Source organism: Protopterus annectens, chromosome 1.part2, assembly GCF_019279795.1.
Source record: "Protopterus annectens isolate FY-2018-M chromosome 1.part2, PAN1.0, whole genome shotgun sequence".
Taxonomy (NCBI): Eukaryota; Metazoa; Chordata; order Ceratodontiformes; family Protopteridae; genus Protopterus; species Protopterus annectens.
This window is the reverse complement of record NC_056727.1, coordinates 773,538,967-773,560,664: the sequence shown is the minus strand read 5'-3', so window position 1 is coordinate 773,560,664 and position 21,698 is coordinate 773,538,967. Positions and strand designations below refer to the sequence as shown.

General features: G+C 41.7%; 1 protein-coding gene across 1 annotated transcript in view; it reads left to right on the top strand.

Annotated features, from left to right (window-relative positions):
* LOC122792414 (xanthine dehydrogenase/oxidase-like) overlaps window positions 1–21,698 on the top strand; it is a 1,368,088-nt gene that overhangs the window by 554,512 nt on the left and 791,878 nt on the right. Inside the window, exon 15 of the mRNA XM_044060203.1 lies at window positions 9,288–9,375. Coding sequence (XP_043916138.1) covers window positions 9,288–9,375 — 88 coding nt within the window. The remainder of the gene's footprint in view (window positions 1–9,287; window positions 9,376–21,698) is intronic.

Sequence of the window (21,698 nt, the reverse complement as noted above, 5' to 3'; positions counted from 1 at the left end):
GATCTCTATGGAAATGAGCCCAGACCAATGCAAATGCAATTAATTTATAGAGGCAATGTATCATTGGGGGCTGGAGCAGATGCAAGAGCAGGTGAAAAACAGAAATGTAACAAAAGGAAAGACACTGGAATGCAACTCTAAGCAGGCAAATGATTAGCAGAATATAAGACTCTAGCAGCAAAACTGGAATGCAAACAGATGTAGAAGCATGGAAGCACAAATCTTGCAGCAAAAATTATAATACTCTCATGACTGAAATCCCATTAGAATCAAAGGTGTCAGACTCAGGAAAAATTTACCAGTAATGCTGTTTATGAAACAATGCAGTAATAACTTACTAAATGAGGCAAACATCCAGCAGTACTTCACAATTCTTCCACAACTGCAAATGAAACTACAAGACCAAGACTTTAGACTGAGTTCAAAATACAAAAAGCTAGCCTTTTCAAGTAATTGTACTTACAGAGATAGAAATACAGTACAATGTAAAAGCAACAATCAACTCTTGCAGTAATTCACAATTCTCCCAAAACTGCAAATGAAGCTACAAGACTAAGGTCCTAGAAAAGCTAATAACAACTAATTTTTTTTTGGCTAAAACACAGATAAATGCAGAAAAGTACAAATAATAATAATAATAATAATAATAATAATAATAATAAGAGCATCAGAACATAGGTCACTTTAAGTGCAACTGAAAATAAAATAAAAGCTTTTTCTTCCTTTTTTGATGACAAGCTAATTTTTCACAGTTCAGGGCTTTTCACACAGGTTCATAGGAGGTTACTAGGCTAATAGCCCTCGGGTGTTTACAAGCCTAGCAGTGTTATACCCGTGTTCCCTAACTGACACTGGTTAGATGGTCATTATTCACAGAGCCAGTCTATCATCAGCATCCTCTGCTCCTGGCCATGATGGACATAGGTGCCACACCCGAGGAGAATTTATGGTCTCCCATCTGAGTGTCAAGGTTGAATAAGGTTATTGAGGAGCTGTACTTCATGTAAACTGGGAGTTTATTCCAGAGAAGTGCCAATCTCTGGGAGATATAGCTGTCTCCTTGCATGTTCTGTTTATGTCACAGGCTAGGATGAGATCCCTTGAGTGAGTGACTCTTGTATTTGATTTGCAGATGTGCAGCATTTCTGTTAAGACAGGGTATGAGACTGCTCTGTAGGCCAAGCACAAGTCACCTCTCAGCAGCTTGTAGGATACAGAGTACAGTGATAGGACCTTCATGCACTATTTCCATGTAGGTTATGTTTTGGAGTCCCTGAATTTTCTTGGTGAGAAACCTCTGTCGTCTCTCCATCTGCTTCAGGTGTCTGGTGAGGTGCATGCCTCATGGTAAATAATTTTCTTGGGTGTCGAAAGCCAAGGTACTTTTTTGGTTAGGCTTGTACAGGCCCTAGGGCCAATAGCCTAGTACCTACCTATGAACCTATGCAAAATGCAGCATTGTATTCTATTAATGGTCTGATGAAGGCTGAGTACAGAAGAGTTATAACATCCTTAGGATGCGATGCCCTTACTTATGAGATGTGTAATATAGAAGGCTTTCCTTACCACTGTGAACACATGGTGATCGAAGTTCAGATTGCTGTCAACCTGTGTTCCCAAATCTCCCACCACTGGCTTTGAGCATGGGGGTGCTGTCAATACTGTAATTTGCAGGGACTTTCCCCTTACCAAAGGGGACAGCAATGCATGGCTTTGCATTTGGTTTTAGTCTGTGGCTTTGGCTCTAATCCTTTGTCTGTGTTAGTCTCTTTTGTAATATGTTAGCATCATTTGGGGACTCAGTGATTGCACCCAATTTGCAATCATCAGTAAACTTGGCAAACCACAGGCCATCTGCTTTCACCTGGACTTCCAAGAAATAGATTCCAAACAGTAGAGGGCCCAGTAGACATCCTTGTTGTACACCACTGGTAACTGGTCTACTGGTAAAGGTAGAATCCTCATCTTTGACAGCATGCATTCTGTCAGTGAGCCAGTTGGCTACCCATCTAGTTATGTATGGGTTAATCACCAGCTGGGAGAGTTTCTCAATGATATCTGAGTAGGGTACTGTGTTAAAACTCTTGACTAAATCAGCATAGGCAGCATGTACTGTTTAGCCTTCGTCCAGGGCTTTGGTGATGTTCTTGAAGTCCACCAGGTTCAGTAAGCATGATCTACCCTTAACAGAGCCAAACGAGGTTGAGTTAAGAGTTTGAAGGTCACCTATGTCCTTGTTGATAAGGTCCATGAAGATTTTTTCCATGGCCTTGCAGATAAGGCTGGTTAGGTTTATGGGTCTATAGATGTTCTTCGTGTTTCACTGTTGCAGTCATAACTGTAGGGTGTTCCTGCCGGCAGGCAGCCCAAGGTCGGCCAGAATTCCAAAGTCTGGGTCCGGCGTCGGCTGTTCCAGCAAGTACCCTGACGTCAGAACGTAGAGGTATAAAGCTGACAGCCGACGCCATCTTCTCCAGTCTTTCTTGCTGTGCGGTGGAAAGCAGCTCGCAAGTTGTTGGTTGGCGGATTCTGGACAACGTGTTTTGCTTGTCGTCAGTCCGAAGACTTTTTTCTTCTCTTCTCAAGCTAAGTACCCCATTGGGGAAACTTTTTTCTTGTTCCTCCAATGTCAGAAAAACTTAATAATTGTATATCGTGTGGAAAACAAATACCTCATAAAGATTTCCACTCTTACTGTCTTCCTTGCTTGGGCCCTGACCACGACGTTTCTTGCTGTCGGTTTTGTGCCAGGTTTAATTCTCGTACAATTAAGCATAGGTACAATTGGGTCTTGAATTATTTCGGTAGACGGTTCAATTATAGGATGTCGTCGGATACTTTACCGACAACCGGAATTCACAAAAAACGCAAGGACAAGGATAGGTCTCCGAGGTCCAAACTGGATACTTTGCAGCCGGAGCCAGCTTCGGGTTCGGCTGTCGTCAGTGAGGTGCTTTTGCAGCCCCTGTTGTCAGCCACTTCGGAACCGATTGCCGACATGGACTCCCATGGGGAGCCAACTAGGCCCAGTATTTTATCTGCTGCAGGACCTTCGGACATCGCTCCTTCAGATGGGTCCAGAACCGCTGTGCAGGTACCGGCTTCTGAAGGGGTTTTCAGGCCTTCTCATATCACTATTTCTACAAAGACAAAGGCAAAGTCAAAGACTGCTGTTAAGCCAAGGGTTTCTTCTCAAGCTTCTTCGGATTCAGCTCCCAAGACCCAGAAGCAATTATTAAGGATGGCTGAAGATTTGCTTACTATGATTAGGGGTTCTCACCCTCCTCCTGAAAAAAGGCCTAGACAAGATATTCCTTATGATTCCTCTGATCAGGCTTCTGTGTCTTCAGTCTCTTCCTCTGACCAGGATTATTCTTCTCCTCCTTATGAGGATTCTGATGCAGAGGACTCTATTCCCTCTGCTTCTCCCCCTGAAGATTTTTCTTTTGGGGAAACTTTGCATGAGATGAGAGAGCATTTTCATTGGGAAGGTCAGGATTATTCCGCTACCAAGAAGAGACTTAGGGAGTTTCTCCTTCTCCCTCAACACAGACCTTTGGCTATTCCTCCTGTTCTTGATATTGTGGATGATGCTTTCTCTGAAGCTAACCTGAATCCTGATTCTTTTCTGCCTGCTCCTTCTAAGCCGGATAGGTTTTACAGGGTCCCTGATTCCCATCAATTTTTGTACAAGAACCCTTCTGCAGATCCGTAAACTATTTCTCAGGGTTCCAAGGCTGCTAAGGCCGCTTCATCTAAAAATCCTATTCCCTCTGAAAAGGATTCTCATGCCTTGGACAGATGGGGCAAAAAGGTGTATACTTCTGCTACTCTTTCTATTAGAGCTTTAAATTGCCAGTTTCATATGTTCAAGTATCAGCAATTTCTTTTGTCTATTTTAAAACAAAAACTTTCTACCTTTCCTGCATGTGCAGAGGACAAGGAATTACAGGATGTACTGCATGCAACTGAACAAGTTAGCAAACATAGTTTACATTGTGGTTTTGATGCCTTGGAGGCTTCTTGTAGGGCCGCAGCCTCTGGTACTGTTATCAGGAGACATGCTTGGCTTCGAGAGCAGAATTTACCTGAGCAAGTTAAGGCTAAATTGTTATATGCTCCTGTTCAGCATGATGTTTTGTTTGGATCTAAAGCTGAGGAGGTTATTAAAAAGATGGAGGATAAAGCGAAATCTATGCAGACTGTTAAAGATTTCTTACAAGTTCAGCCCCCTAGATTTTCTAGAAATTGTCCCTCCAAAAATTGGTCCTTTCCCACGTCTGACAGGCTTCAAAGGGGAAGATATAGACGCTCCAGAGGTCGGGCTCAGGCTCAGGCCTCTTACAGGTCCAGACAATGGACTACTTCATCCCCTAGAAGGGGAGAAGACAGATCTCAATCACAAAGGAAGCAGACCCAATGACTCTCTCTGCTGGGCTACAGGTCCTCCCTGCCTGGAAGCCCCTCTTGGAGGAAACCTTTCTCTTTTCTACCAAAATTGGACTCATATTACCCAAGACAAATGGGTTTTAGACGTGATTTTAAGAGGTTACAAATTCCACTTTCATACTCTGCCAAGGTCTATCGGTTGGCCAGATCTGCCAAAACATCAGTGGTCAGAGGCCTTAAATCAAGTGGACACTTTACTGGCCATGAGAGCCATAGAGCCGGTTCCACTTTCATGGATGGGAAAAGGTTTTTATTCAAGACTATTTTTGGTCCCAAGAAAACAAAACTCATGGAGACCTATTCTGGACCTTTCAGTATTAAACACCTTTCTGGAAATTCCAAAATTCAAGATGCCTACTCTACAACAACTTCTTCCAATGCTCTCCCAGGATGCTTGGATGGTGACATTGGACTTAAAGGAAGCCTACTTGCACATTCCCATCAGGCAGGAACGCAGAAAATACCTCAGATTCAAGGCAGGTTCGAGGCACTTTCAATTCTCTGTACTGCCCTTTGGCTTATCTACTGCGCCCAGAGTCTTTACCAAGTACCTGGCTCCAGTAGTAGCTTATTGCAGACTCCAAGAGATTCAAATTTACCCCTATCTGGATGACTGCCTTATTCAGGTGGACAGCAAAGACCTTCTACTTCAGCATCTGCATTTTGTTCAACGTCTTCTCCTTCTACTGGGGTTTTCAGTGAACACAAAAAAGTCACATTTGATCCTCTCTCAGCAAATGATCTTTTTGGGAGCTCTTCTAAATACAAGCTTGCAAAGGGCCTTCCTCACTCCAGAAAAACAATTACAGCTGGCCTCAATTTTCAAAACCTTGGCTACTCTAACTCAGCTCACTGCAAGGAAATTCCTGCAGGCATTGGGCTACATGGCTTTTTGCATCCTGTTGATTCCAAATGCAAGGCTTCATATGAGAAAACTTCAATGGTACCTAAAGAGTGTATGGTCACAGCATTACCACAGTCTGGACACAATGATTCCACTGATTCCCTGCCTCCAAAAGGAGTTCCTTTGGTGGTCCAGGGTTTGTGCTTTAAACGAAGGGAATCCCTTTCGTCTGCCTCAACCTTCTCAGATCATAACCACGGATGCTTCGGAGTATGCTTGGGGAGCTCATTTTCTAGATATTTGCCAGCAGGGCTCCTGGACAAAGAAGCATCGTCTCTGGCACATCAACTTGAAGGAAATGTTGGCAGTCCAAAATGCTCTTCTAGCCTTCCAGAATCTTTTGAATCCAGGGCCTCTTCTGATTCGTACAGACAATACCACAGGCATGTGGTACATAAACAAGCAAGGGGGATCTCACTCTTACCCCCTTTGCAGACTAGCCATGAATTTATGGGACATGGCTCTAAATCTGAATCTGCATCTTCAAGCTCAATTCATTCCAGGAAAACAAAATCTCTTAGCAGACAGCCTAAGCAGAAACCTTTTGGATCCTCACGAATGGATGCTGGACCCCAGCTTATTCGGCAAGATTACTGCAGTTTGGGGTTGTCCTCAGATAAATCTGTTTGCATCCCATCTCAATCATCAGTTGCCTCTCTTTTGCACCAGGTCCTTCCACAAAACAGCTTGGAAGTGGATGCCCTGTCATTCAGCTGGAGGAATCTTTCGGGATATGCCTTCCCTCCTCTTCCTCTTCTGCCTCGGGTGTTACTGAAAATAAAACAGGACAAACCCAAGATTATCATTCTGATAGCTCCAAATTGGCCTCGGCAGTTTTGGTATCCAACTTTAAAACACCTATTCTTGGAACCTCCTTGGATTCTACCTCTGATCCCTTCTCTTCTGTCCCAGCATCAGGGTCAGATGCTACACTCTCAAATCAAGACTCTATGCCTGGCAGCTTGGCTCTACAAGGGCCTTTGATTCCTTCTGCTCTTCCCAAACAAGTTTTGGATGTTCTTTTAGAAGCTAGGCGGTCTAGCACTAGGAAATCTTATGCTTCTAAATGGAAAAGATTTTGTATTTGGATGCAGGACCGAGGTTCTAACCCTCTTTTACCTGATATTTCCTCCATTTTACTTTACCTCTCAGACCTTTTGCTTAAAGGCCTCTCCTTTTCATCCATCAAAATTCATGCTTTTGCTATCTCGGCTCATTTCAACACTGATCCTCCCATCTTTTCTCACCAGCTAGTGAGACAATTTTTGAGAGGGGCTAAGAATTTAAGACCTCCCAGAACTCCTCCTGTTCCTGCTTGGGATCTTAATTATGTCTTGGAGAAACTTACTTTGCCTCCTTTTGAGCCTGTTGCAGCTTCGGATATCAAGTTCTTATCCTGGAAGACAGCTATTTTATTAGCATTGACTTCTGCCAAAGGGGTTTCAGAGTTGCAAGCTCTCATGGCTGTGGAACCATATATTATCTTCCACCAAGACAGAGTTTCCTTGAGGACCAATCCTACATTTATGCCTAAGATGATTTTGAAAGTGGCTCTAAATCAGACTATTCACCTTCCTACCTTCTTTCCAAATCCTCAAAATAAAGGGGAAAGGATCTTACATTCATTGGACGTACACAGACAACTATGATTTTACCTGGACAAAACTAAAGATTTCAGAAAATCTGATCAATTGCCTCCAGTTCTCTAGGTAAGGCTATTTCAAAACAAACTATTTCCAAATGGATTGCTCATGGAATAAGGTTTTGTTACTCTCACTATAGGAAACAGATTCCAGGTACTGTTAGAAGTCATTCTACTAGAGCAGCTGCCACTTCAGCAGCTTTTCTTAGAGGAGTTCCTACCAAGGACATTTTGGAAGCTGCCACTTGGAGTTCAGTGCATACTTTTTCTAAGCACTATAATCTCCCTCTGTATTCTAAGTCTAGGGCAGGCTTTGCCTCTGCTGTTTTGCAGGGTCTTCTAGCTGCCCCTTCTTCTGCATAACCTCCTCCCTCATTCACAGCTTTGGGATTCTACCCTACAGTTATGACTGCAACAGTGAAACATGAAGAACATAGTACAGTTGTGTACACCTACCATAAATGTAGATGTTCGAGTGTCTTCACTGTTGCAGTCGGTGTTTCCCTCCCACCAATCCCCTCTTATTCTTGTTTGTTCTCTCTTCCACTTCTTTTGTGGTGTATTTGTGTTTCCTTTTGGACACCTATTGGTTTTTTGGGGGGCTTCTGACATCTGGGGCAAGAAAGGCTGGAGAAGATGGCGTCGGCTGTCAGCTTTATACCTCTACGTTCTGACGTCAGGGTACTTGCTGGAACAGCCAACGCCGGACCCAGACTTTGGAATTTTGGCTGACCTCGGGCTGCCTGCTGGCAGGAACACCATACAGTTATGACTGCAACAGTGAAGACACTCGAACATCTACATTTATGGTAGATGTACACAACTGTACTTTCCCAGGGTCAGTTAATACACCCCCTTTGTGCAAGGAGATTACAATTGCTGTTCAGCACTCTGTTGGAACAAAACCAGTGCTCAGGCTGAGGTTAAAAAGAGTGTCAAGTGGTTCCACTAAGTCCTATTGAATCAAGAAATTGTTAATACATTTAATTTACTGTACACCTTTGGCTGACGAAGTCAATCTGCATGCAAGTTAACCTATTGCAATGTAGTGGGTATGACAGCATTGCAACGGTGTTAACAGAAGTACCATAAAACTGTTCTGCATCATTACTTCTACATATGATGTTGCTACATAGATCCTACTAAGGCATTGTCCACAGACCAGTTTGAAGAAATTGCTTGCTCTTGTAACTGTCATGAATAGGAAGAACGTGTTATGAGATACAAGGTATTTGATCATTCTGCCTATCAACTTATTTGACAATTGCAGAAGTGATAAGCATGAAAAGAAGCCTGATACAACATGTGCTGTGCATTAGACTTCACTATGCATGGACAGAATCACTGTACGCACAGTTAAAATGTAAAGAAACTCTAGCAATTCACTGCATGCCATCAAAAGTTTCAATGTGGAATATTATGGTTCAAGACCCTAGCATCACATCTCAGCTTGTACCATCCAGTTACTCATATCTCCAAGTGTTCCTACACACGGCCACCACTGCATGAATACCCACACACAAGCTGTACTCTTTAAATGTAACAAATCACCTCCTTGGATACTCTGTATCACATGATTTCTCGCTACATAGGATGGTAAACTCAAGTGGAACTAAGTTATAATAATATAGCCCTTCCCTTTCTATACACTCAGTGAATATCATGTTGTGGATGAAAATGATATAAATCACATCCATATTTGCATTTCAGAGGTTTTTTTTTTCCTTCTTGAACTCATCCATGATGATATGTGATAGGGCAGAAATACATGAATGTGATGGTGGAAGGTATGCAACATGTAGTCCTTTGATTACTGTTATACAATCAGAGAATGAAGAATAAGGATATAAAGAGAACTATGTAACAAGCCACCCCCTTAAAATAAATAAATAAATACAGTATATTTATGAGTGCTGTCCTTCTGGCTGATTTTCCACTGATCAAAATTTCCTTCTATAAAAAATGACGTATGAAATACCATGTGTGACATTTTGATACATATTAGACACACTGATAGAACTACTGCTATGGACCTAGCTGGTATACACACACACACACACACACACACACACACACACACACACACACACACACACACACACACACACACACACGTACATTACACTTTCAGATATTGCATAAATTACTAAACTTGCTGAAAACTGTAATGCTTGTATTCAGAGAATGTGATAATGTAATTTCTTGCCATTGATGGCCTGCTACATGAATACTAATGATATTTGCTTGTATCATATTCTGTCTAAGACTTGCTCTTACTTTTTGTTTCAACAGGACTCACTGCCCAATACGTTGTATGCTAGATCGAGATGAGGACATGTTGATTACAGGCGGTAGGCATCCGTGTTTGGGACACTACAAGGTAGTTATTTTTATTTCATTAATTGACCCCTTCTTCTGGGCATGACCTTGATTTAGTTGTTCTGGGAATTGTTGTCTATAGGAAAGCAGTCAGACTTTCATTAAGAATTGTCATTAATATTTACCACTGCTGTTATGTTAACAGGCTTGTATTTTTCAAGATATTTCCTGCTCCAGTGGTTCAAGGGTAGCATGGTTGCCATTGTGGGGTTCACAGACACTTCTGCACTGACCTATTATATGTTGAAAGCTGTTGTCAAGCGATCCACCAATAAACCAGCCAAACTCTTAAGGACCCATTTTACCTCTGTGCTTTTACTCTCTAAAGGCAAACAATTCTCAGACCACCTTTTTCTCTTAGTGCTAGTCTACTCTTTCCTAGTTCTGTTCTATCTCCTTTCAGTAAGGCACTATTGCCTCACTTTCCTTCATGAAGACTGAAGCAAAGCCTTCTCCTATAATCCCCTGTATATCTTTGCAGAACCTGTTCAGGTCTTTTTCAGCTTCACTATCTCTACTTATATACATATAAATAATCTGTTCTCTAACTGGACTCTCCATCAGCTCTATTTCAGGTTGAACCTTTTATAACATTTTTCTCCTCTGTTGTCCCTTCAACTTGCCTCTTTGTACTGTGCCTTTTCTATTCCCAGTCAAGTCATTTCCATCTCATGCACACCCTGTATTTTGCCCTTGTCACTCACATTCCTATGTAGCCACATAAGACTTTTTTTCTTGTTGACTTTTTGCCTCCTTCTCAAACCCTTGTCTGTAAGCTCTGTGTTTTGAAATATATCAAACAGCATACTAGACAAGCGATTAACATTCTGGTAATGACCATTTATTATTAATGTTCTGATAAGCTTTATAAAAATTACCACAGATCATAATATTCTGGACTGGATGTAATGTGAATGCAATTCATTTTTTTAGGTGAGATCTGAAAATAACTGCAACACTTTCATTGGAGATATTATTAGTGCAATGTGTCATTTTTTAGTTAAGGCTTGCAATCATTTTTTGTGTCACTGTAAAACCAAATGATAAAAGTTTGAGATTTACGCTACAGTGGACTTTTATTAGGTTCTTAATACTTTTGTTGCATGTTTCATAGTTAAATATTAGGCTAGCTGACTTTGTGGGACATTTTTAGCTTTGCCAATTTTCCTGTTCGTGTATCAAAAAAACATTGCAGCGAGCCATAGTTGGTCAGCATCATGAATGTAACCAACCAAAGTGGGAGGGGTTCTGCCCCCCACACTCCCAACTATATATACTTACTCCAAGATCGCACTACAGTGGGGAATAGGAACAATATTTAAAAAATCTCCCTTTGTTTACGTTATGCACCATAGTACTTCCTGGTTGTTGGCCAAATATGGCCATTCATTGAAATATTTTTTGCTGTGAAGCATGTTCAGAACACTAAACTTTCGCTGTTTAACATTCGATTAGTAGCCATTCACTCTAAAATGTTTTCCATACACAAACAAAGACCTGAAAATCATATCCCGTACCTTGAATTTGTGAGGTAAACATCTTAACTATTATGCCAATCCCACCAAATCTTGTGGCAATATCAGCTGCTGTATAAGTGTGGACAGAAAATGCAATGTCCATGGAATCAATGAAAATATTTTTGTTCACAAGCACAACCTAATCAGCAAGGTTTTCCATCCATAGCTGATTTAATTATGTATTTCATGATCTGAATCAGTTTCCCACCAATTAAATAAAAAATGACATAACTATCATAGTGGTTAAGGTCTTCGCCTCAAAGTTAGAAGGTTTGAGCCTGACCTCAGGCCAATGCCTGTGTTGAGCTTGTACTTTCTCCTTGTGTATTTCTAGGGCTACTCCCACCTCCTGAAAACATGTTGGGTGTTTCCACCACAAAATCATCCTCCCCCAATATAAAAAAGAATGGAGTTGTGGGCAGAACAGACTCTAGATGGTACCTTTTGGGTGTAGAGTTTCATTAAACAACTGTTTAAGTATCAACTGTGGTGCACACTATTCTCTAGATAGGGAAACATGGACTGTGAACTGTATGATAGGTTGGTTGATGACCTGACTTATGGACCCATGCTAATTGTGATAAGGGTCCATGTGCCTCTGTTAGTCAGAGTGTGCAAGTGTGCTTGTAATATAGCTGAGCAGCACTGGTAATAAGCTACTTGTTGACTGTGTCCAGTTATCCAGCTTGGATTACCTGAGATAGCTCTATTGATTGAAAACTGGATGTAAAACCAATCAACCTGCCAAACTGAACTCACTCATTATAAGATCACTGAGAGGATATAGCTTAGAAGTTGATGATATGATGGTAAGGATGAAGGGGTGTTGATAATGGGGGATCTGAATGCCTATATTTAAACAAAGTTAACAAGATATGAAGATAAGTTGGGTCCACATGGGTGGGGGCCTGGGGGGAACTGGGAAAAGCAGAGGCTACTCTAGACATCTGTCTAGCAAGTTGATTGAGGGTGACCAACTCATGGTTCAGAAAGAGAAGTAGCCACAAGATCACATACTGGAGGGGTCAACATGCAACTGAGGTAGACTGCCTCTTAGTAAGGAAAGGGCGCTGGGATAGAATCAGAGAAATGCAAAGTCATCCCCAGCAAAAGAGTCATCCCAGAGCATAAACCACTGGAAGCCACAATCAGCTGCAAGCAGTGGTCAGAGAAGGCTCTAAGGTCAATAAAGACAAGACTGAACATTTGGAAGTTTATCTGAGCAAAAGCACACAAGATTAAGAAAATACTTTGTTGCTGCAGCACCTGAGGAAGAAGATGAAACAGGTGGGTTAAAAAAGAATGGAAAATGCCTTAAACCAGTACGTGTGAGGACTGTACAATGGCAATGCATTAAACCAGTACGTGTGAGGACTGTAGAATAGATATCCATCCAAATACATATGGAAACAAGGTATGTAAGGAAAGCTGGTGGTGTAATGCAGACATTCAGTGTTTAGGATAAACCTTTTTTTCATCTTACATTTAAACATCTATTGCAACACCACCATTTATTGGAGACCCCACATTCTGCCTCAAAGTAGTCATCTTGGGATTAGTGCTTCTGTTTTCTCCTGGTGAGAGATGGAGTACATGGACATGATTTGCTGGAGACTGCTGATCACCAGAAAGCCTAATAACTGCTTTATAGGTGACAGCTTGGGATCTGTTCTTATATTCTGGTCCTGGTGAGAGTAGGAGCAGAGTGCATTGATTCCTGACTGTTTCTGGTTGGAGAGTGAGTGTCTGTGCTTAACATTCCTGACAGGTCTAGTTGCTATTAAGACTACAAGCCTACAGACCCTTGCATCATTAGGGATAAGACTGTGGATCACCAAAGAGGCTGTGGCCTGCTTCTTTTCTTGGGAATGGTGCTAACATTTTGCTTCTGGTGATAGAAAAAGCAAAGGAGTATTGTATTCCAACAGAACGAAGCAGTGGTGACACCAGCATTCATTTCTGATATCATTCTAAGGGGGTGCAATATTTGTCAGTATGGAAGAAGATAGTCAACAGACCACGCTGCTTTGCCAGGGATGGTCTGCTCCTCTCCCCTCTAGGCTTTTGAATATTAGCTAAAACATTGTCTTGTCTAATAGTGCCTTTTTTAGGCAATACCAAACTGAAACTACTTCTGACATAGCAAATCAAAACCAAGAAAATCTAAAGGTATTACTGCTCAGTGGTAGGAGTCTAAACAAAAAACTCCACTCCATAGAAGCTTTCTTTACCCTAGAGAAGCTGATGTCTGTGCAGTCACCGAGACATGGTTTAAAGCCACAGAGAGCACACTAGCAGTGCAGTGTTATAATGTCTTCCACACATTTAGGCCAGCTACTTCACAGGCAGGGACTAAAGGTGGAAGTGTCTCTGTTTACATCAAAAATAAATTTATTTCAAGGCTGGTCAAACAGGACAATGCACTTGAGCTGCTCCATGTTCAAATCACCATAGGTAAAAATCCAGTGCCACTTTCTTGCAAGCTATAGGTTCTACTCTATGACCTACGAAACCCATACCAAGTATTTAAACTTATTAGAAACACTAACCATCCAAACCAGTACCATATTCATGGGTGACTTTAATTACCCCACTATTAACTGGGAATCCTATATGACACCAAATGTACATGCACAGAGATTCCTAGATTTTGTAAACACAAACTCCCTGGACCAGATAGTCAATACACCAACAAGGGGTGCATACTGGTTCTGGTCCTCATTAATAAGGAAGACTGCTGCACATACCCCTACTGTAATGCTTTCCCTGGTAAGATCAGACCAGAAAATGGTCTCCTTTAAAGTAAAAATAAAACCTGGAACCCCAGCTAAATTTGGAATATTCAGGAAGTATTCTAAGGCTAACCTCCTGCTATTAAGTGTGAACCTGGCAAAATTTCAAGCCCTCATAAACCCCGAAAACACTGCTGCCTATGCAGAACTGTTCACAGGAATGCTGTACAAGCATGTTAATAGCTGCACAGAGGCAGCTGTACCCACCAGGAAGAAGTACAGCACTAACTCAAATACAACCCACGGTGGTGAAATCACAAAATCAATAGGCTGTATAACAGGAGGAAGAAAATCATGGCAAACATTAAAAAATGCAGCACCCAGCAGGATAAAAGCATTCTCATTAAACTAAACAAACACCTCATAGGACAAATCTACCAAAGCTAAATTTGAGGTAAGTTTGGCCACCCAGGCCAAGGACAACCACAAAGCATTCTTTAGACATGTTTGCAACCTCAAAGGCATTACACAATTGTGTGCAGAGCTCATTGTAAATGGAACTGCCTATACTGAGCCAGAAGATATAGCAAACCTCCTGGCTGATAAATTCAGCTCCAGCTTTACCCCTCTGTCCTCCCTCAACCTTCCTTCAGGAAATATCATCAAATATAACTCCCCCTACTAACACTAGGAAGCAAGTCCTCAATGGTCTCTATAAGACCAAGAACACTGCATCAATGGGCCCAGACAATATCCCAGGATGCCTTCTAAACAGCATGAAATATGACCTATCAGGGCCTCTGGAATTACTATTTAACTGTAGCCTCCAAACAGGCTTCATGCCTCAAGAATGGAGAAAGGCAACAGTCATCCCTCTGCACAAAGGTGGGCCATCTACAGACCCTGGAAACTTCAGACCCATAAGTCTCACTAGTCTTATATGTAAAGCCATGGAAAAATGTAGCATGGAGATGATCAATAGAGATATAGTAAACCTCCAGACCCTGGACCCAACCCAGTTTGGTTTCGTCAAGGGCAGATCATGCCTACTCAACCAGGTGGATGTCTTTGAGAAGGTCACCAAAGTAATGGATGAGGACGAAATCATTCACACTGCCTACCTTGACCTGGACAAGGTGTTTGACACAATACTCCACTCAGGCATTGTTAAAAAACTCAAGAGGTTAGTTACAAACCCATATGTCACCTGGTGGATAACCAACTGGCTCACAGACAGGGCCCAGAAAGTTAGAAATGGGAAATCCATCTCTACAAATATGCCAGTCACAAGTGGAGTCCCTCCTGGATCAGTCCTTAGTCCGCTGATTTTTGGCATTTACTTCTCTGAAGTCAAGGTCAAAGTCAGTGGTCTCTGGCTGACTAAATTTGCAGATGATTGAAAATTAGGAGCTCTCACTGACACAAATTTTCTCCTGGAGGGGCTGACACAGACAAACAACTGGTGTCAGAGCCATGGACTAAAACTAAATGCCAAGAAATGCATAATAGTATCCTTCAGGAAGTCATCCATCCCTGGTAAGTATCATTTTGACAAGACGTGCCTTAGAGCTGACCCAGTAGTCAGTGACTTAGGGACACACATAGATAATAATCTAGCCTTTAACCATCATGTGTCTACAGTGGTGAGAAAATCATTCTATGCTGCACAACTTATAAACAAAGTTATGGCATCTAAGTCCAAGGAAGTCATTGTTCCACTGTATTCAGCATTGATCAGACCTGTCATTGAGTACAATCCCCCATTGGTATGTACCTAACCAGGCATATCCAACAATTGTAATGTCTACAGAGGTTCCTCACTAAAAGAATACAGGGCGTAAGTAAAATGTCTTATGCAGACTGCCTCAAGGCCCTATCCCTGTATTCTGTCTCTTGTAGACTTTGGAGGGGAGATCTATGCCTGGCATACAGGGCATTGTCAGACCCCCCCACTCTAATGAACCTCTTGCATATCCAGAAAACAAACAGCACCAGTATTACCCATTTTAAAGACTTAAACCTTGCCTATGATACAAATAGAACCTGCTGGAGAGATCGATATGTATCAGAGAGAGTACCCATTTTATGGAACAGACTCCCCCATCCATGTGAAGCAGAGTTCCTCCCTAACCCAATTCAAGTGCAACTTGGAAAATTGGATGGGAAACCAGAAATTCATCCCTGGTTTGGCACCTATGTCTGTAATGGAGACCGGTAACCTGTAAATGGTTCATCTCCCAGGCCCATGCTTACACTTATCAAGGGTATCAGTACTTGTCAGAGATTTGGGATGTATGGCTAGGCTTAAAAAGGCCCTTGTGGTTGTTAGCATCGAAAACATCTATGCACCTATGAACATTCAGGAAGCTATCTTAGGTTATATGATATATAGCAATATATGCAAAGTAAAATGACTGTTATGTTAATTATAGTGTGATTACTTTTATATGAATGTAAATTTGCCTGTGTCACAAGTGATAATTCAATAAAGGTGTTTGAAAAAAAAAAAACGAAGGAAAGAAGGAGTGTAGAAAAAAAGTGGGAGATAGAAAAGACAGATCTGACCTAAGGAGTACTAGCTGACTAACAGAGGCTAAGAGAACAGTCACAATAGCAAAGAAGGCATCACAGAGACTCTTACCAGCTACGGGAACGTAACTCAGCAGATGTCACAAACTCTATAAGGTGACAAGGCAAAGACAGAAAGATAAAGAAGATAGTCATCTGACACTCTTCATAAGGGATGCCACAGACACAGCCTATTTCTAGGAAGAAGTGTTCACACACTGAAGAGGTAACAATAGAAAAAAAAATGACACCAAGGAAAGTAGCAGGTTCAGATGAGGTCACAGCAGGCATAATCAAAATGTTTCATGAGTTAGGGGAGAAATGGCTCCTTAGTGCATTCATAGCAGTATGGAGAAAAAGACATATGCCAGATAACTGGAGAGTAAGCATTCTAGTGCAAGCGTATAAAATCAAAGGAGACATTCACACGTGCTATCTTTAACAGAACCAAGATGCTCTCCTCCAAAAAAGGAAGCCAACCTAGTGGTCCCCTGCCATAAACAAACTACAACAGAAGAAAGAAACTGTTGCAGAAAAGAGTAAATTCCCATGACTGGAGGAACTCCCTGGTCAGCTTCAGTAAGACGCTGAGATCCCTCATAAAATCCTCCAAAGCTAGTTACAAAAACTAAATTGCTACTGATTCTAAAGACAACCACAAAGCATTCTATAGCTATGTCAGGAATCTCAATGGCAACACTCAGATCTGCTCTGAGTTACAGCACAAGGGCACTAAATATACAGACCCAACTGATATTGCCAACATCCTGGCAGATAGGTTCAGTGCTAACTTTACCCCTCTCTCACCTCCTAAAGGGCCCATCTCTATACCGGAAGAATGCAAAGTTCCTGTAATCATGGCTGCAAAGGTAAAAACCACACTCTCCAAAGCCAAGAACACAGCATCCGTGGGACCTGACAACATCCCAGGCTGCGTTCTACATAAACTACAGAATGAACTGGCACCCCACCTAAGCACCATGTTCAATCATAGCCTCACCTCAGGCTTTGTGCCCACTCCACAAAGGAGGAGCCATCACAGACACTGGGAACTACCACCCCATTAGCCTAACGAGCCTGGTATGCAAAGCCATGGAACACATCAACATGGAACTTATAAACAAAGACATTGGTAATCTCCAAAATTTGGACCCCACCCAGTTCGGGTTTGTAAAAGGCAGATCATGTCTCCTAAACCTGACAGACTTCTTTGAAGCAGTCACCAAAGCCATAGACGATGGTAAGGTGGTTCACACAGCCTATCTAGATCTCGCCAAGGCTTTTGACACCATCCCCCACTCTGGGATTATAGATAAACTCACTAAACTAGGTATATATCCCTATGTCACAAGATGAGTTGCCAACTGGCTCACTGACAGTACCCACACTGTGAAAGTAGCAGACTCCAAATCTCACTTCAGACCAGTGACAAGTGGAGTACTACAGGGTTCAGTCCTGGGTCCTCTCCTGTTTGGTATCTACTTTTCTGAAGTACAGACTAACACAGAAGGTCTTTGGCTAATGAAGTTCACAGATGACTGCAAACTAGGAGCCATAATCGAAACTCCTAACGATGTGGACATCCTACAAAAGGGCCTCACTGAGACAGATGCTTGGTGTCAAAGCCATGGCCTCAGGCTCAATGTCAAAAAGTGCATTGTCATCCCCTTTGGTAAAAACTTTGTACCCATGAGCTACCACATAGGTGGTAGTCTACTTAACACCAAAAGTGTGATAAGAGACCTTGGGAAACAGTTGGACAGTAGTCTCTCCTTTGATAATCACATCGCCACAGTAGTCAGGAACTCCTTCTACATGGCACACCTCATCAAAAAGGGTTTCTCATCCAGGAAAAAAGAGGTAGTTGTCCCCCTCTACTCATTCACTCATTAGACCCATTATAGAGTACAATGCCCCTTTTGGTATGTACTGCACAAGACATCTACAACAACTGGAAAGGCCACAGAATTACCTCTTAAAGAGGATTACCAGCCTCAAAAAGATGCCCTATGCAGACCGTCTCAAAAAACTCCAGCTTTACTCCATCACATATCACCTACTCAGAGGCGATCTCTGCCTAACATGCAAAGCTATGTCAAACGCAGAGCTGTTGTCATCAGCCCATAGGTTACTACTAGGCTAACTGCCCTTGTTGGCCATTTTAAGCCCAGACAATTACCCCATGTGAGAATCAAACCCTGCACCTTGTGTCTATAAGGTAAACAACTTAACCATTAGGCCACCCTCCCAACCCTTTTGGACATGCTCCACTTAAAGAAATCCCAATCCCTCTGAGCTACATGCTCTAGGGACCTAAACCTTGTCACCACAATAAACAGAACATGTTGGAGGGAAGAAATTCCTGTCCCAGAGACTTCCCATACTCTGGAACAAACTACCTATCTATATCAAACAAAGCTCCTCATTAGCTCTCTTCAAGAAAAATCTTGATGATTGGACGGGAAATAGGAAATTCACCCCTGGGATCACTTATGTGGCTCTGCTCGACAGGGGCACAGGAAAATAATTTTTTTTGTGGCGAAAGCCAGGGTACCTTTTGGTTAGGCTTATATAGGCCCTAGGGCCAATAGCCTAGTACCTACCTATGAACCTATGAATATGTAAAGTAGCAGAAAGTAAGAAGGAGGATGAGAAGGTTGGATTCAGATTATGATGCAGCACAACTGATCTGATATTTGCAGTGAGACAGATAGTTGAATAGATGCTACTGATGAAGAAAGAATCCAACAGAGCATTCCTAGACATGAGGAAAGTATATGACAAGGTCTCGAGAAAGCTGATTAGGGAGTCTTGAAATTGTTTGAAGGCCCAGAAAGATTCATATGGTTACTGCAGGCTATATACAAGGATACAATGAAACAAGTAGTATTCAGACACACAGAGGGACGCTCTGTGGGAATGGATTTACATCAAGGTCAGCTCTGAGCCCACTGCTGTTCACATTGGAAATGGACTACGTTAGTAAACAGTCATAAGGGACATATCAACAAAGCTGTTGCATGCAGACAGAGTGGCATTACAAGCAGACACTGAATAAGAACTTCAGCAAATGATAGGGAGCTGGAGTACAAAACTGAAAGTACACACAATGAAACTGAGTATAAAATAAAGACAGTTATCATGGCAGCAAATGGAAACAATCAGAAACTGAAAGCTGAGATAGAAGGGAAAATAGTGGAATGGGTTAACAACTTCAAACATCTGGGGGGGTGATTGAGAAGAATGGAAGTCTGAATGAGGAGGTCAAAGCTATAATCGGGCGGGGGGGCTGCAAACAAATTACACAGAGTGTCAGTGGTAGTGTGTAACAAAAGAATGTTAAAGAAGCTGCAAAGTAAGGTGTACCAATGGTGGTGTGACCAGTACTACAGTATGGTACAGAAACCCAGGCAATGAAGGCAGAGCAGTTGAGGAAGTACGATATGATGTAGATGAAGTGCCTGAGATGGGTGGTAGGATGCACACTATGAGACAGATGAAGACATGAGAACATCAGAGCAGATGCCCAAATAGGTCCAGTTGCAGAGAACATCAAAGAGAACAGATTACAGTGGCTCTGGCACATGTGCAGAAAAGCAGAAGTCAGTACGGTAAAGAAGATTTGGGATACATGGGAAGAAGACAAGAGGAAATGAGAGCATCCAGCAAGCGATGGATTGATTGATTGTGTGACAGGCATGACTATCTAAGACTGAAGAGTGGCATTGAGAGAGATACCACCTGTTAATGCAGTACTCTGGCTCCATGTAGAAAATGGGAAAAGGGGATTTGATGATGATGATGATAAAGTGATAAAGAGCTTAATAGCTAATAATTTTTGTGATGAAAGTGTATTAATTTTAGTGGAAATAAAGGCAGTTTAACTGTACGTGTGACCTTTATTTGGCATCACTTACCATGTTTTCAATTTAATGATACAAACCGATGTGAAATACTCAAATTATAGGATATTCTTTTGCATATCAAGAAAATAGACGCCCATGACTTTTATTAGATTTTTGAAATATTTTTAGCAAGTCATTTTTATAACATATGCTATTGATAATCACAGTTCATATCCATATTCAGTTCTGTTACAGACACTGTATTTGATATTCTATAGTCTTCAGTCATCAGCATTATGGGGTCCTGATTCTGCAGTGTATATTCATCATTTTCATGGCAAGTGCCATGGCAAAGAGTGGAAAATCCCTCTGTCCCATGTGGCCTAGGTTTAGTTAACAGTATCTGAGGCACTGGTGGTGGAGGTTTGACATGATCATTACAGGGTAAGGAGGGGGCACATCCAGGACATTACTCAAGACTATACTTCTCTGGTAGAGAATGATTAAACAACAACTGCTGGTCATCAGCCCCTTGCAGAAATGAGGATCAGCACAGATCTAAAGCTCATTGCACACCGCATCCTCAGGGTACTACTAGATGTGTGCAGGGGGTGGGAAATAAAAAAAAACAGGAAAAACAATATTATGGCATCAGTATAATGCTGTCCCAGGCTACCTTAGTCCCCTAATCAGAGTAAGTCTGGGGGAGAGAAGAGGGGGTAAGTAAACCCAGCAATTGAGGAGAGCACCGGCACTAGCAGTCTGCTGATGATCAGCTATGTAGAAGAAAAAGATACTCTACAAAAAAATAAAAATGTTCATTCCATTATGCATTCTTCATTCCCACATTACCCATTCTGTATTTTCAAGTCATCCAATCAACTTCTTCATTCTTTATTATTAATCTGTTTTACCTTCCATATTCCTCATTCCCCATTCTTCACTGTTGTTTATCGCACATTCTGCAAGCCCTGACCAGCAGCTGTATATTTCACAAATACTAAGAGCATTTTGCCAAATATATCAAATTATTTTACTTTTGGTTAGGCAAACATACCAGATGTTTACAGAACTTAGGATATTATTAATAAAATTATCCAAAGGTTGTCAGTAGTTAAACAAATATTCCAAATTCAGTATCTGTTTAAATGACAAAAATAAATGCTCAATTTGTTCTGAGAATTTAGATGCATTCATTAGATGCTATGAACTTTGCACAAATGCTACAGATGGGTAATCTATTAGAAGCCTAAGACTCCAGGCTGTCAGTGCCAAAATTTGCATAAATGTAAGTACAATTAGCACTTTAAAAAGCAGAGAACATTAAAGCCTTTTTTGTTTTTTGCTAAAAGCATTTTTTGCAAGGAGGAAAAACATTTGTGGGACTCGTATGGAGTCTGAAACATACAAGTGGAACCCTTACAGATGAACAGACTATTCACTAAACTGTTAGCAGTGCTCGGTGTATTTTAACATATGTTCCAGCCTTATGCATAATGGCATGAGATGCTGACATCACTAAGAAATGCATTCCAGGCTAGGTGCAAATACCAGAGGTTTGGCACAGCCTAATGCCTGGGAGGACCTCACTGTAACTAACAGCTTGGACTGTAGAACTCTTGCCTCAGGAGTAACAAAACAGGGGGCGTGGCCAAGGATGAA